The following is a 14,970-nucleotide window of genomic DNA, read 5'->3' as shown; positions in this document are numbered from 1 at the left end:
ATACCTGTCATCATGAGCATATATTAATGAATTAGGATTGTTCAAAAGTAATTTTTCTAAGTTTTTCTTTCATCATTTTCACTTTATACATCCTTTATTATCACTTACTATACAGTGTATGATAATTTAAAGGCTGGATTTATATCTTAGGGAAGTTTTGTTCATTTTAATGGTCAGTTTTATCTCGAAAATGGCAGGAAATTTTATTGTAAAACCATCTGCTCAACATACAGCTACGGTAAGCGAAATTATGTTCTGTTTTTCCATGTACGTACTTTATAATATCAAAATTATTGTAGCAATACAAAAGCATTTTTTCCATGAACTGTATTCATATACATTTCTTTATTGTATGCAGCTTAAAAACTTGCTCTGAGCCATTTTATCAAACTTTAGTCCAAGTTCGAACAAATGATAAAACTTCATGATTTTTATTCATTGTTCAATTGAATATCGATCGTATTAAATTGGGTAATATCTTTTGATTTAAGCCAAAATATTTTGTAAACATTGAAGCATCATTAATTATTAATAGGAGTACAGGTATGATGTTACTTGACTTGTTGAATTTTTTATATTTCTGATAAATTTCTTTCAAAGGTTATTTTTTTGCATGGCCTTGGTGACACTGGGGAAGGTTGGTCTGTGGGTTTTGAAAACATCAAAGAACCTCACATTAAGTACATTTTTCCAAATGCGTAAGTGTTTGTAATATCATGTTGTTTGTGCTAAGTTTCTTTGACAGTAATGACACAAGAGGGTTTGCTTTCTCAGTCCTGTAGCACCTGTCACTCTAAATGGTGGTTTAAAAATGCCATCATGGTTTGACCTGTATTCTCTGAGTCCAAATGGTAAAGAAGATGAAGCTGGTATAAAGAAAGCAGCCAGTGAATGTATGTGGAGGCGCACTTTTTCATTAAATCTGTTGAATATGGGTCTTTGATGTGATTTTAAAGTCAATAAGGCAAACAATTAATGAAAACATGGACATTGGTGCAATAACATTTTTACTTTGCAAAATTTTTCATAAATTTGTCTCATCACACAATTATAATAATTGAAAAAAGCAGGTTTTATTTTTATTTTTATTTTACCACATTTCATGTGGAATATTTCCTGTTTGATTGTTTTGCCTCAAGTTACATTGATGATGACTTATGTTTTTTTTCCTTCATCTTAAGTAAAAGATTTAATAAAAGAAGAAGAAAAGAAAGTTCCAGCTAACAGAATTGTTGTTGGTAAATTGTTCATTTTATTCATTATAATATCATCACATTAGTTGTTAAAATAACACAACAAGTGAAAGTCGAACATTTTCATTCATCCAGGAGGCTTTTCTCAAGGAGGTGCTCTAGCACTCTATACGTCTTTAACTTGTGGTAAACACATTGGTGGTATACTTGCCCTTAGCACTTGGTTACCAATGAACAAGAGTTTTCCACAATCAGCAAAATTGAACTCCATTACACCAATATTTCAATGCCATGGTATGTGGTTTACTATGTGGTAACTCAGTTGGTATGTTATGGTTTTATGTAATTACCTGTGTGGTGATATCATTGTGTTTGATTCTTAAGGCCAGGCAGATCCTGTGGTTCCTTTTCAATTTGGAAAAATGTCTGCTGATCTGATTCAGTCGCTACCAAACACAAACTTTGAATTTAATTCTTATCCAGGTCTTGGTCACAGCTCTAGTTTACAGGTTTGGAACAAATCATTGACTATAATCTGTTGTATTAACTATTAAATGCTGTCTTCTCAAATGTTAACATATATACATTGTATCAGTGTGCGAATTAGTTCAGAAAAGCGATATGCAATTTTTTTGACAAAAGTGTTTCTTTAGAGGCATAATCAAATCGATATTACGTTAATTATTATATAGCGCTAATTGCTAAATTAATATTTTTAAACGTGAACAAATTCATATGATTTACAATAGTGTTTTTCGTTAAAACCGCTTATTTTTGCACATTGTTTGAAAAAGTGATGTGCAATTGTCTTCATTTTAGCTAAAACGATGTGCAAATTGCACATTGCACACCGTTAATTTGCACACTGCATTGTATCATTAAACTTCTTAAAGAGTTAGAGTTATCATCATTGGGGGGTCAAACAATTGATTTCAAAAGAACTTAAAATGGCATATGATGCATATATGAATACGGATTAACCCCCCCCCGCCCCCCACTTCCCCAATTATCAATCTTCCATGGTGCCTATGTAATTTGAGAAAAGAAATTGTTTTTTAGGAAATGAAAGACATTAAAGTATGGCTTAAAAAAGTTCTTCCTTCAAACAATTGACTACTTTGGTCAAGATTGTGAATAAAGTGATGAAATAGTTTGGTAATTGTACTGCACCAACATACAAGAAATGTCAGGATGTAGTTTAATTTGAGGAATTCATTTATGGAACATTATTACTATTAGTTGATGATAAAATGATTGAAGATTTTTTCCAAACTTCAAGCATACATTTGTAATATTTATTTCAAATGTTAGTTAGAGACATTACATAATTGTAATCCTTGTCTATCCCAACTCACCCCTTGTCAAGTGTTGGGATGAGAATGGATTGAAAAGTATAATAGAAGTGAGTTTGCATTTACTTTTAAAACAACAGTTTTTTTCATTGGTTGAAATGAACACAATATTGTAAAACAATGGTTCTAAATCATCATCAATTCTCATCATTTTATTGTAGCTATAAAACATTTTTTGATTTGAGATTTAAAGAATCATTTACATGCAAATAAATAGTTTTTAATTGTTTATATTAATGACAGCAATGGTTTTGATGACCTAATTAGAAAATCACTGATCTCTATTTCACACATTGAACTAAATATAACTGGAATGTTACCATAACCGTTCCTGTACTTGCATGAAGCTATACTCTTCCCCAAACACGTGTCTGAAGGTAAAGTTACACATTTTTGCTTATTGTTGCAAGTGAACTTTCTTTGAGCCGTGTGGGGAAAGACTATAACTAGTTTAATTGCTTGCTCCAAATTTTTGCGGAAGATACCCTTCCAGTTATGTTTAGTTTAGTGTGTGATATGAAGAAAAATAACCTTAATGTATTCTAGCTTTATTTCAAAGTTCGTAATGATTGTTTTCAAATGTTCAACTTTATATTTTCTTGAGTAGAAGGATTATTCAAAGCTGAACTCATGATTGGCTCTTCACTCTCGTCATCGTCCAATTGCCGTTGTTTTCCACGAAACGTCATGAGGATAAAACCAAGCACGATGAAGGCGGCACCTAGACCTTTCAAGAAAGTAAATTCTACATCTCGAGCTATGGTATCTACGACAGCATTCAGGGGAATCCCCAGTACTGTTCCCAATGATATAAAGAGAGGAAAGGTGAATGCTATACCAAAATTGATTAGGAAATTGAACATGACACTAAGTACAGCGCACGCGCACAAATAAGGCCACGGAATTGCGTTCCATTCGATATGTTCATATCGTGTAAAATGCATTATTTCCATCATGGGCCATAAACCAAGAAGATTTATTAAGCCAAGACAAGTCAGAAATAAACTGACTTGATGTATTTTCGCGTCTCCAATGGAGACTTTGAACGACACTTTATATACAGCTGCCAGTACGGCAGCACCAACGGCCAAGATGATACCGACTGCTGATGGTCCTCTGAAACCATTGCTGTATGCTATAACGACGATACCGGCGACTGACATCGCCGTTGCAAAAAGACACCGCCATTTAAAGATGTCGTCACGGAGAAGTATCAAAGATAGCAGGTAAACGAAGACTGGAGCCGAACTAAACAACGCCGTGACATCTGTTGCTGATAACACGGACAATGCACGAACATACAAATAGTTGCAAGCACACCATAATATAACAAATGGTAGACATCGCGTGAGCAGTGTCATAGGACAAACACCGCGATCACCAAACACAGTTTGAGCTTTATCAAAGATATTCTTGAAACTACAACCTGTTACAAAACGAAAACAGATGGACACGACTGGATAACTTAGTGACATCCATGATGTTTTAAACCACATAACAAACCACGGCGCATTAAATTTCTTGGTGTATGTACTTTTGATAAATTGTGTTGAACCAACCCAAGTTCCCGCGATACCGACAACTATCAATAATCCTTGAAGTGTTCGTACGACAGTCGTCCTTCGTGGATTTTGTGATTGTGCATCGTAATACACCAAAGAATCGTCATTTATATCTCTTTGCTGCATTTTCTGTTATGATTTTGTACATGTATATAGCTTGTGATCTTCATATGATCATGTCACGCGATGTTTTGGCCCCATGCTGGGGAATCTTTTGTAATTGTATCGCTTCATTTAGGACCATTGTTATTTAATGCAAATCATATCATGTTGTAAATTCCTTGCTTTGCTTCAAAATTTCTTACATCCGCATTTCAGAAACCTTATGTACCTTTATACACATGCTCTTAAAGGTCGTGAACTTTCTTATTTGATAAACATTGCAGCGCAGATCGCTGTGAAGGTGTTTATGTGTGTATAGACCTGGAGACGGTTGCACGAAGCTTGGATAGAGTTATCAATTGGATGGTAAAATTTTCAAACTTGTAAAAAACATCTTTGTATTTTCGTTACGACATAGAAATTTCGTAATCCTGAAGCAATATTTTATATTTCAGTGATTGTTCAGTTCAAAACTTTTATTTTTCCTTTTTAAGAAGTTTTTTAACCGTTCGAAAAAATTTGCTATCCAGGTTCCGTGCAACCTGATCCCTATTGTTTATTTTTTCTTTAAAAACTCTAAGGTTTCCCAGTACGTTTTTCCAAGGTATTTATCGCTTCCAAAATCATTATTGATGATGTTTCTTGTCATCTGTAGATTTGTGTGCTTATTGTTGTTCAAATACACGATGGATTGTGTATCAAAATCGTTCATTTCACTCTCTACTGCCTAAATAAAGCAAGTATATTACACAGTTGAGTTGAAAGGTTGTAATGTTCCAATGAAATGTTTTCTTTATATATGTATTCCTACCTTGTGCTTATGAACTCTATCATTGTTGAATACAGGTGTCGTTATCTCCACAATGCTCGTGTCATTGGCGTATTTTGAAGCTCTTTCAAACTCCTTTGCTGTCAAAGATTCGTTTCGTTGGCTAGAAATAGATTCATTACCGAAGCTGTCGTACAGGTTTATATTTTGGTCAATTTTATTTTGTGATTTCATATGAAATTCTTTTTCATTTCTTAACTGCTCGAGTTTCCTGGAATTCATCGTGCATTCTCTGATTTTCTCTCGCAACTCCATTTCTGTTTTATTTTTTGCTACGTGGTATTCATTATTTTTTTCTTTCAACATGACTTTTTCTTCCTTTAGAGCATTAACATTTTCAATGAGCTTCTTCCGTTCTTTTGCCAGCTCTTCTCTTGATCTTTTAAACTTTGATTGATCCTTCGATACTCTTGAAGTTCTTTTGTCTTTTCTTCGTCAATACGCTTTTGTTGTTCACTTTCTTCGTACAAGCAGCGAGTTTGTTTCATCAAAACCACGTTAGCTTTCCTCACCGATCTGATTTGATATTCGCTTCTTCCTATTTCTTCGAGTAAACCGTCCATTTTTGTTCGTAGTTTAGAATTTTCTCTCTCGGCATTATCTTTACTGCGTTGTAGATCTTCAACAATCAAGCTTAAATCTTCGCTAGTATCTGGACCGACTTTTGCGTCTGATTTATTAATCTTCTCTTCACATATTTCAGTGTACTTCTTTGTCAATCGTTTAAATCTGCCTTTCAGTTGGCCGTACTTCTCTTTGGTAAGGTTTAATGATTTCGATGCTCGATCAATATCCAAAATTAGTTCGCCGTTTCTTGATTCGTATTCTTTCATATTTTTTAACAACTAAAACAAACATCAAATTTATTTAATCACTTGGTGTAACTGCTCATAATAATTAAGTATCTTCATTACCTTCTTTTTCTCTTTAATTCCTTCTTCTTCGTCGTGTAATTGTTTACTCTGTAAAGTGGAAATCTTCTCAAGAGCATTGTTAAGTTTTTCTTGGAGATTTTCCACTTCGAGTCTTAATCCATCTTTTAACCTTTCCATCATGTTTCCATCTTTTTTTCCCTTAATGATTTCAGTTTTTAATTCCTCCACTTTCATCTTAAGAAAATGGTTTTCTTCACTAGTTTCATTACATTATTTTGAAGTTTCTCCGTGTTTTCGTTTTCCATGTCGGCGTTCTTCTTTAGACCTTCAACTGTTTTCTGTGCTTGTTCTAGCTCTTTTGTATGTGCTGCCATTTTATCATTCATAGTTGACTTTTTTCCATATTTCTTTTCATTTCAAGAAGCTGTTGTTTTAATAACTCGATTTTTTCGGCGTCAACAAGATTTAATTCTTTAAGTTCAGAACATTCGGTCTCATTTCTATCTTTAACACGATCAAGTTCTTTTTTCAATTCTTCCTTCTCTTGTGAAACACGGTTCAAAACATTTTCAATTTCCTCAATCTTCATCTCAAGTTTACTACAATGTTTTTTGCTTTCTGTAAGTTCATCCTTCAAGGTTTTTTCGTTTTCTTTAAGTTGCCTGCTTTTTTTCTTCGTTTCATTCAAAACTCTATCCTTTTCGTTAAGTTTTTTGAAATGTTTCCATTTTTCTTTTATTTTCTGAGTTTTCTTGTTCCACTTTATTCTCATGGCGTTTCTTGTTATCCTGTAATGTATCTTGTAGCTCCTTGTGTTCCTGAATAAGTTTGGAATACTTGGCTGCCAGCTCAGTTTTTTCACTCGTAATTTCCTCAACGGATAGAAAGCTCTTTGTTACGAAGTGAATATTTGTTTAAAGTGTCCTTCAAACTTTTAAGTTCGGATAATTCTCTTTCAAGCATCTTTTTCCAATCATACGATTCTAACTTATCCTTCAAACTTCTCATCTTCTTTTCCTGCTCTTCAATAACGCTATCAAGCGAGCGTGTTTTTTCCTCCAAGTTTTTCTTTTCTCTTTCGGTCGTCGTCACTTTCTTTTCAAAGGCCGTGATTTTTTTTCTTAACAGAACGTTGTCTGATTCAAGAGATTCGATTGTAGATATTTTTTCGTCATTCTCATCAAGAGCGCGTTGGTATTTATGTTTCATTTCTTCGTAGCTAAGTTTATTTTTACAACCATGTTCTTGATCTTCTTCTGGACTTATATTTATGTGTTGATTTCTTTTCTTTTCATTTTGTTTACAAACATCTAATTCTTTCACTTTGTTTTTTGTTTCTTCTATGTATTTCATCTTTGACTTATAAATCTCTACTTCTTTATGAAGTTCGCTAAAATCTTGCGCAAGCTGTTTGAATCATCATCTTTTTTCGTGTAGGATTGTTCCAACTCAAAAATCTTTCCATCCTTCTTTTTATTCTCCTCTGACATTTCTTCATATTTATCCTTGAACTCCTTAAAATGTGCTTCGTCGTCATTGACTTTCATGTTGTCGATGATTTTAGTAAATTCATCAATTTGAGATGTTTTGGAATCATTTTCTAATTTCAATTTCTCATATTTCATTTGCAACGCTTCACTTGCGACTTTTCCTTGTGATATCTTATTTTCCAGTTCGGCGACTTTCTCTTCTAAAGAACGTCGTTCTTGTTCTGTAAGTTTGTTTACTTCATCCATATGTTCATCATGTGTTGACTTTACTTTCTTCAACTCGTCTTTAAGCTTCAGCTTCTGTTCTTCTGCGTCTTCACATTTTTTTAACAAAGCATGTTCTTTTTTCTGAAAATCATCCTCAATGACTTTTATTTCTTGTTCCCGTTGTCTTAATTCTTCATTGATTCGTTCACATTCTTCGCTGCTCTCTTTACTCTTAACATTTTTATCATCTATGATCTTCATCAATTCGGAGACTTTTTTTTCGTTTGCTTTAGTTATTTCATCAATCTTAGCATCTTTATTTTTCTCTACGATGACAATACGTTCTTCTTGTCGTTTGATATCTTTCTCGAGCTTTTTACAATATTTTATGCTCTCATCAAGTTGACTTTTCAACTTTTTACTTTCACCATTATATTTGTCATTGTTCAGTTGATGTTCATCAATTCGCTCTTGTAATTTTAGATCATCACAACTGTCGTTTTTAGCAATATTATTCTCAAGTTTCAAACGTTCGTTTTCGTTCAAAGCATGCTGTAGATCACGTTCTAAAGCTGCCAACGTAACTTTGTAGTCCTCGATTTCTTCTTTCATCTCAATCCTTGCAGAAACTGAAGTACGTCGTCTTGGGGAGAGTGCTTTACCTCCATCGTTATTCATTATGTCCAGCTCTGTTTTCAAATTGGTATTCTCTTTTTCAATATTTTCCAGTTGAGCGTGAAGACGTTCTATTTCAAAATAATAATGATTCTTTATCTGTCGTACAATTTCACTCTCGTTTAATGTCCACTTTTCCTCCATCTTTTCATAAAGACTTGTATATTTTTCCTCAAATGCTCTGTTACTTTCACGTAATTCGTCTATCTCTTCCTCCTGTGTTTCTAAGATTGTGCTTTGTTCTTCTTGTGCTTCATCTGCATCCTTTAGTCGTTGTTTCAATTCTGAAATCTTATTTAACAATTCACCATTGCTTTCATCGTTATATTTCATAGTCTTGTCCGTTTCTACGTTCAATAAAAATGACGAATATAATTTATGATAAGTAAATTATAAAATATACAAACAGCTCATGCAAACAGAAAAAGATTACCTCTCTTTTCATGTTCCTCCAATTTTTGCCTCCACAATGAATTGGCTGATTCCAAACTTTTTTCGTGCTCAGTTGTCAATTGCTGTCTTAAATCATTTAGTTTTAACATCACATCTTCATCACTATATTGCTTTGTTGTGATTTCCTCACGATGATTCAGCCGATGTTGTAAATCACTGATCAAGACATTCTTCTCTTGAATTTGGTAATTTAATGTGCTTAATTTGTCTTCAGAAATCTTTTCACTTTCTTCTCGTTGTTTCTCTAAATTTTCTAGTTGAACTTTATCACTTTCCAATTTTTGCTTCAAAGTAGAGATTTCGTTTTCATGTTGTGACTTTGTACTCGTAATTTGTTGTTGATATTGCTTTATTTTGTCTCGAAGCTCACTGGTTATCGTTTTTTCATTTTCTAGCATCATTTGCAAATTCTCTCTTTCTTTCTGAAGTGAAAGTCGATCGGCTTCATGTTCGCCTTTTACCAATTTTTCGTTTTCTAATTGTTTTTCAACTTCATTTGTCTTGACTAGCATGTTTTCAATAAACATTTCCTTTTCATGGAGCGATTCTTGGAGTTCTTTCATCTCTGAAATCTGAGAGTTATGTTTGTTACAAAACTTCCGTCAAATACTTCCCATTTTGAAATGTCGTCCACATACCTCGGCATTTGTAGGTAAACCAAGATTTTGCTCCGTTTTCTCATTTTCTTCGCGCAAGACCTCGCATTCACTTGAAATTTTCGTCAGTTTTTCATTCAGTTCTTTAATTGTTCTGCTCTTCTCCTCAACTTCACTTTCTAGATGTTTTATCCTATCGCTAAGGCTTACTTTAGCATTGTCTGCAATTTTCGTTGCCTCAGTCTAGTTTATGAAAAGTGTGTGAAGATAATGTAATAAAGTAAATGGTTTGAACCCGGGAGTATCCTTACATGTTTGTAGATGTAAATCGTCCAGCTTAGTAGAGTCCTGAGGACTGTTGTTGTTGACGACTTGATGTTGACTGACGTTTCGACAACCTTAGCGGTAGTCATCTTCATTTACTCTGAAAACGTCAGTCAACATCAACAGCCCTTCTCAGGGCTCTACTAATCTGGACGATCTACATCTACAAACATGTAATGAAAATGTAATGTTGTTGATTCAAATATTAATGCCTTGCACAACCGGTTGACTGGCTACTGTAGTTAAGTATAAACCAATCTCAAACACTAAAACACAAAATTACCTTTAACTTTACAGGTATGTTGGATTGTCTTGTGTGCGTTTGTCCAACTTTTATAGGACCGTTAATACCTTTGTTGAAATGGATGATTTCACAGGAATGCCTGATTTACGCGTCGCCATTTACAATCAACGAATGGTCTTGTCTACTTTATACAGTTTGCATGGAACGTGATCAATGTTGTAGTCAGTGAGCGCGTGGTTTCATTTCTTTTTTCAAAACTTAAAATCTTTACGAGAATTTATGCACAATGTAAGCAAGTTTATATTTATGCTGCAGTTGCAATTTATTTTCATTGACGCTCTGTAAATCTTAGGTAATGTTTGTCTTTGCCTGACATATGATCGTACGTTGTTAGGCCTACATTGCATTCCCATTAAAATACTTCATCCCTGCCCTTAGCAACAGTAACTAATGAAATATACACCATGTCTTGTGTACACATGTTGTCTAATCACTTTTTTGAAACATTAGCCAATAGTTTTTTATTCATTTTAACCAGAATGTGTTATAGAATTTATGAAAATATCCTAGGAATATAACATTTAATTTAGGCAGTATGGTATGGGTACCAGGGTATGGTATTTGGACTCCGGAAGCTGTCGATAATGTCCGATGATTGCCGAGAAAATGGCGCGCTCTCTGCACATTGCTCATCGAAAAAGGTGGTATTTTGAATTTTCAAAATGGCTGACGAAGAATCAAAGAAAACGACAGAGAAGAACGCGAAAGAAGAAGGCGAAAAGGTGATTAAAGCAGTAGAAACTAAATTGAACGTGTATTTAATGATGTACAGTTTCTCTTGTAAACAATATGTTCGTCTAAATTGCAAAGTAAGTGTGCAAGAATTGTGTATGTTCTCAGGAGAAAAAAAGTGCGTCGAAGGACGCCGAAACCGATAGTGAACAAACGAGCGAGTCTCAGGATGACACTGCAACGAAACATAAAACAGGACAGAAATCAAAAAAAGAAAAGGAGGAGGAAGAGGAAAGCAGCGACGACGAAGAATTAGTTGGTAGGAGGAGAATTATAAGAAAATATCTTCAATGTGAATGTAATAAGCTGTATTTCCGTTCTATTACGAGAGAAAGGGGGGCAATGTGAATGGCAACAACTTGCTGCCGATATTCTGTATGTGGACGTTTGTTGTCTTGTAGCTGAATTGCTCTTAAAATATTGAAGAAAAATATTCCAAAAGAAAGTGTTGAAAATTAGAGGAATAATTTGTCACGTGTTTGAATGAAATTGGGACATTTACAAGATGTGAACAACCTAATTTTATTTCTTTGAAAATCTGCCAGTTTACCTAAATAACTCTAAGGAGGAAGTTGGCACGAATACAAAATACTCTACCTCAAATACTGCAAACGAGGCTAGGATAGGATTATGGAAAAATATTAGTAGTGTTCAGGTTAAGCTTGCAGCTTGTTACATATGTGACTGTGTATTCTTTAATTACTGCAAGTAGTCATAGTATGTTTATTATTAACTTATTGCATTATGTTGTGTATTGCGTTTATAGGTAGTCTTGATGCACCATTGGTTGTTGAAGGAAAAAGAGCTAGAAAATCCACAGAATTTTTATCCCATAATATTACATCACCTATTACCAATGAGCGTAAAAGGATTGTTGTTCCTGAGGTATTCATTTCGATATGATTCCCGAGGTATTCATTCATATTATAATTTTTGTTGTCATGGTTTTCTGTAGGGAAAAGGAGATCCGCTCGGTTCTATGCCTCGGGGTAATTAATAATTTGTACTTTTTGGTGAAGTTTCAAAGTTGCAGTTATTCAATTGACATGTGTTCTTGCTATAATTACAGTGCAGTTTCAACTCAATAAAATTGTTTGGGATGAACTGAAGCCTTTACATAAACTACTCTATGGTCGACCTGGCACAGTAAGTTGATGTATCTATTGACAAATTAACTATTATTTTATGTGTTTATGTTATCGCATTTTGTATTTAGGCGATGGAAGTCAAGAAAAATATTCGACTCTTTAAAGGATTTGACTTGGAAAAGGTTGAATTGAAGAAATGCAAAGTTATTGATTATTGAGAAGTAAATTAAGAACTGAAGTAAAAAACAATGAAACTAGACTAAATTGAGAAGAATTCAATGTAAATTTGAGAAGGAGTCATCAAATGACTTGATTTACATGCTTCTCCACGAACAGGGCTCAAAAGAATATAAGAAGAAAGAGGAACAAGTTGACGATTTACACCTACATCAATCAAGAGATTGTGTGATATTTTAGATGTGGATAAACGGGGAAGCCAGGTTTTGTAGATGTATAATGTTCTTATTTGATTATACGAGGTTTTACCTAAATTGTTTATTTCAAAATTTTTAGGAAGAAGTATTTGAAAGACTTATGGATTTTCTTTTGTGCCCTAAAGCTTCAGGAAAGGTAGCCAAGTGTTGTTTATTTCACGTGATACTCATGTGATATAACAGAGAATGACAAGTACATTGTATAAAATTAATCCAGTTTAATCCAGTTGTTTTCAATGGTATTAAATGATATAGCTTGTCTAGTTCATGGTCACAAGATGTGTTTTAATTCCTTGCAAATAACTGGGAAAATTTTTTACAAAATCACCACAATAAGGGGCAATGTTTTATAGGACGTACCAGAGCCAAAAAAGAAGGGTCAAGTTAAGAAAAAAAGTGAGTTTGATCTTGTTTTTCTTTAATTTTAGTGTTTCATGATAATAGTAGAAGTTTAGTGTATCATTTCTTCGTTGATGCTTTCTATTGTAGAGACTACGCAGAAAAAAGAGGCCACAAAGAAAAAAGAGACTTCATCTTCTTCAAAAGTACATATGTAAATTCTTATAAGGAGAGGAAATCATCTCACATGTTTCTTGGCAACTTATATCATATCATATAACCTGATATTTATTTCAACATTAGGGAAAGACTACAAACTCCAAGTCTAAAAAAGTAAAATCAACTGAAACTGTAGAAGAGGAAGAAGAAAGTGAAAAGGAAGATGATGTGGAGTCGGAGGAAACTGATAAAAAAGTGGGAGAAAAAATTTAAACTTTTGTTCATTTCTTGTTGATTGTATTTTTTGAACTGTGCAGATTTTTAACTGAGGGGAATTTTTAATTGTGGGAAAAATTGTTACTTTGCAGTCACCAACAAAAAAAAAGACGCCATCCAAAAAATCAGAACCAAAGAAACCACCAAAAAAAGATAAAAAAGTTGTCTCCATTAAAATTTCACCTGGAAATAAGGCAAAAAATAATAAAGGTGTAAATTCTGTTTATTTTGAATGTTTTCTTTCAAAAAAGTGGGCAATCACTTCAACATAAACAGTTTGTGATTATTTTCAAGGAAAGAGACAACGAAACGATGATGATTCTGAAGACGAACCATTGATTAAAAAGAAGAAAAAAACACCACCAACAGATGATGAAATTGTTGAACTGGTAAAAGAACTTCTAGAGGATGCTGACTTGGAGAAAGTAACAATGAAATCTGTGTGTAAACAGGTACATCATAGGATAAAATTTTACTTTGCTGTAATCTTTGGTTATCCTGTGTAGGCAGGTATTCATTAGTCCTTCATATACATTAAGGTTTATGACAGATTTCCAGATTTTGATTTAACAGATAGGAAGGAATTTATCAAAGACTCTGTTAAAGAGGTAAAGGTTTTTCACTGAAAGTACAAAATAACATGATGTTTTCAGTTTTGCTTTATGAAATAAATGCATAACACTTAAGGGGATACTTACATCATTCAATTGCAAATTAGTAAACCAATCAAAAGCATATTTATAGTTTAATATACATTAATAACATGAACAGGAAATTGACTTTCCATTGCCATACAAACATAAAACTTATAAAACTTATAGACTTATTAAACTTCCTGACAGTGCTGGATTAACCAATGGGGCATTTGGCCGAAAGTTTTCATTTTCACAATGAGATAAAATTTAAAACAACTATACAATGCGAAAATAAATGCTGTTTATATAAATATAATCAGTCATAGAAAAATACAACTACAACTGCCGGGAAAATATGCACCAAGAATAAAATCCGCTGCTATAAAACAATGATATATGGGTGGCCCAAACTCTAAATGCCCAGGAACACAGAAAACCTCAATGCAGTATTTTATTGATATTTGAATTTGATATTTGTATTTATCTGATATTTGTCTTTGCCTTTTTAGATTATAACTTGAGTAAATATACACTGCTAAAATATTCAAAAGCTGAAGAATCATTATTGTGCAAAATGAGCTTTGTAATTCTTGCCGCATGCAAACAACTCGTGAAGAATATTTTATTCAAGTGTACAGAAGATCGCGAGCGTCCCTGTGCTGTGGATTATAAAAGGACAGTATTGTAAATCTTTATGCATTTTACCACAAAAGTTCAATAGTTATCAGGATGAATAGTGAGATTTTATCTTATGAACCTTTCTGTATCTTACCATGAAACTCTTGTGGTATTGCAGGGGTTATCTTGACCTTATAAGGAGGGGAAGCTGGAAAAGGGTATTTGTCGAAAAACGCGACCGTAGTCCGTTTTGTAGATGAAATTCGTAACTTTAAAATCCACAAAATAATGTTTTTTCACCGACGACACCACATCTAACAACCAACGCAATCTTATTTACGACGAGTACAGCCAAACTTTTAACCTTCGTGTTTTTCCTGTTGCATCTGCTCAAGCTTAAAATTAATATCACATGCGATTTCTTTGTCAGCGGTTTTTGGTATATTACTACCATTTAGAGCGAACGAACTTATGGTTTGCCTAATTCTCAAATTTAATGTCGTTTTGTTTTTGAAATTAAAACGTTTTTAACTTTTATAAGGTAAGCTGATTTTATATATTTACAAGTTGATTTGAAAATTTCAATTGTTTACAATTTGAAAATAAACTCAAAATATACCTGCATCAATGTAATGCAAGGACGTGTTGATGAAGTACGACTTACGAGGGACAAAGTCTTCACTCCTGTTTTTCTTGTTTATTTGTTAACGTCACTAACTCACTTTTA

General features: G+C 33.5%; 5 protein-coding genes across 6 annotated transcripts; 2 read left to right on the top strand and 3 right to left on the bottom strand.

Annotated features, from left to right (window-relative positions):
* Positions 1 to 20: 20 nt before the first annotated feature.
* Positions 21 to 2,782, top strand: LOC124451839 (acyl-protein thioesterase 1-like). 2 transcript variants are annotated; one of them, XM_047002436.1, is made up of 8 exons: positions 22 to 47; positions 151 to 238; positions 601 to 698; positions 775 to 893; positions 1,182 to 1,238; positions 1,329 to 1,487; positions 1,578 to 1,702; positions 2,253 to 2,782. In XM_047002436.1, exons 2-8 carry the CDS (start codon positions 170 to 172, stop codon positions 2,304 to 2,306), a joined length of 681 nt encoding a protein of 226 aa, XP_046858392.1. In that variant the 5' UTR covers positions 22 to 47; positions 151 to 169; the 3' UTR covers positions 2,307 to 2,782. The 2 variants fall into 2 exon arrangements, with proteins under 2 accessions (XP_046858393.1, XP_046858392.1); XM_047002437.1 differs by having other exon boundaries at positions 21 to 238.
* Positions 2,783 to 3,120: 338 nt separating this feature from the next.
* Positions 3,121 to 4,233, bottom strand: LOC124452261 (solute carrier family 35 member F4-like). The gene has a single exon (XM_047002844.1). It carries the CDS (start codon positions 4,231 to 4,233, stop codon positions 3,121 to 3,123), a length of 1,113 nt encoding a protein of 370 aa, XP_046858800.1.
* Positions 4,234 to 4,372: 139 nt separating this feature from the next.
* LOC124451836 lies at positions 4,373 to 6,174 on the bottom strand. The gene is made up of 3 exons (XM_047002432.1): positions 5,953 to 6,174; positions 5,021 to 5,883; positions 4,373 to 4,936 (listed from the first exon to the last, which is right to left on the bottom strand). Exons 1-2 carry the CDS (start codon positions 6,145 to 6,147, stop codon positions 5,359 to 5,361), a joined length of 720 nt encoding a protein of 239 aa, XP_046858388.1. The 5' UTR covers positions 6,148 to 6,174; the 3' UTR covers positions 4,373 to 4,936; positions 5,021 to 5,358.
* Positions 5,121 to 14,780, top strand: LOC124451834 (protein DEK-like). Its single transcript, XM_047002430.1, is given in 18 exon segments — positions 5,121 to 5,176; positions 10,036 to 10,190; positions 10,493 to 10,684; positions 10,803 to 10,953; positions 11,461 to 11,579; positions 11,650 to 11,683; positions 11,764 to 11,840; positions 11,911 to 11,964; positions 12,119 to 12,152; positions 12,155 to 12,222; positions 12,296 to 12,352; positions 12,570 to 12,612; positions 12,706 to 12,761; positions 12,859 to 12,969; positions 13,083 to 13,200; positions 13,285 to 13,442; positions 13,530 to 13,598; positions 14,135 to 14,780. Coding segments are annotated over 16 exon segments (1,221 nt in total). The 5' UTR covers positions 5,121 to 5,176; positions 10,036 to 10,190; positions 10,493 to 10,624; the 3' UTR covers positions 14,147 to 14,780.
* On the bottom strand, positions 6,296 to 10,060 carry LOC124452260 (interaptin-like). The gene is made up of 6 exons (XM_047002843.1): positions 10,010 to 10,060; positions 9,377 to 9,577; positions 8,719 to 9,310; positions 7,288 to 8,632; positions 6,893 to 7,132; positions 6,296 to 6,803 (listed from the first exon to the last, which is right to left on the bottom strand). The coding sequence occupies exons 1-6, from the start codon at positions 10,058 to 10,060 to the stop codon at positions 6,296 to 6,298; spliced, it is 2,937 nt and encodes a 978-aa protein (XP_046858799.1).
* Positions 14,781 to 14,970: the final 190 nt, after the last annotated feature.

The sequence above is a fragment of the Xenia sp. Carnegie-2017 genome, unplaced genomic scaffold (assembly GCF_021976095.1).
Source record: "Xenia sp. Carnegie-2017 unplaced genomic scaffold, XeniaSp_v1 HiC_scaffold_24, whole genome shotgun sequence".
NCBI classification, from domain to species: Eukaryota; Metazoa; Cnidaria; class Anthozoa; order Malacalcyonacea; family Xeniidae; genus Xenia; species Xenia sp. Carnegie-2017.
Note: the sequence above shows the minus strand (reverse complement) of the source record. Positions and strands in the feature narration are given on the sequence as shown.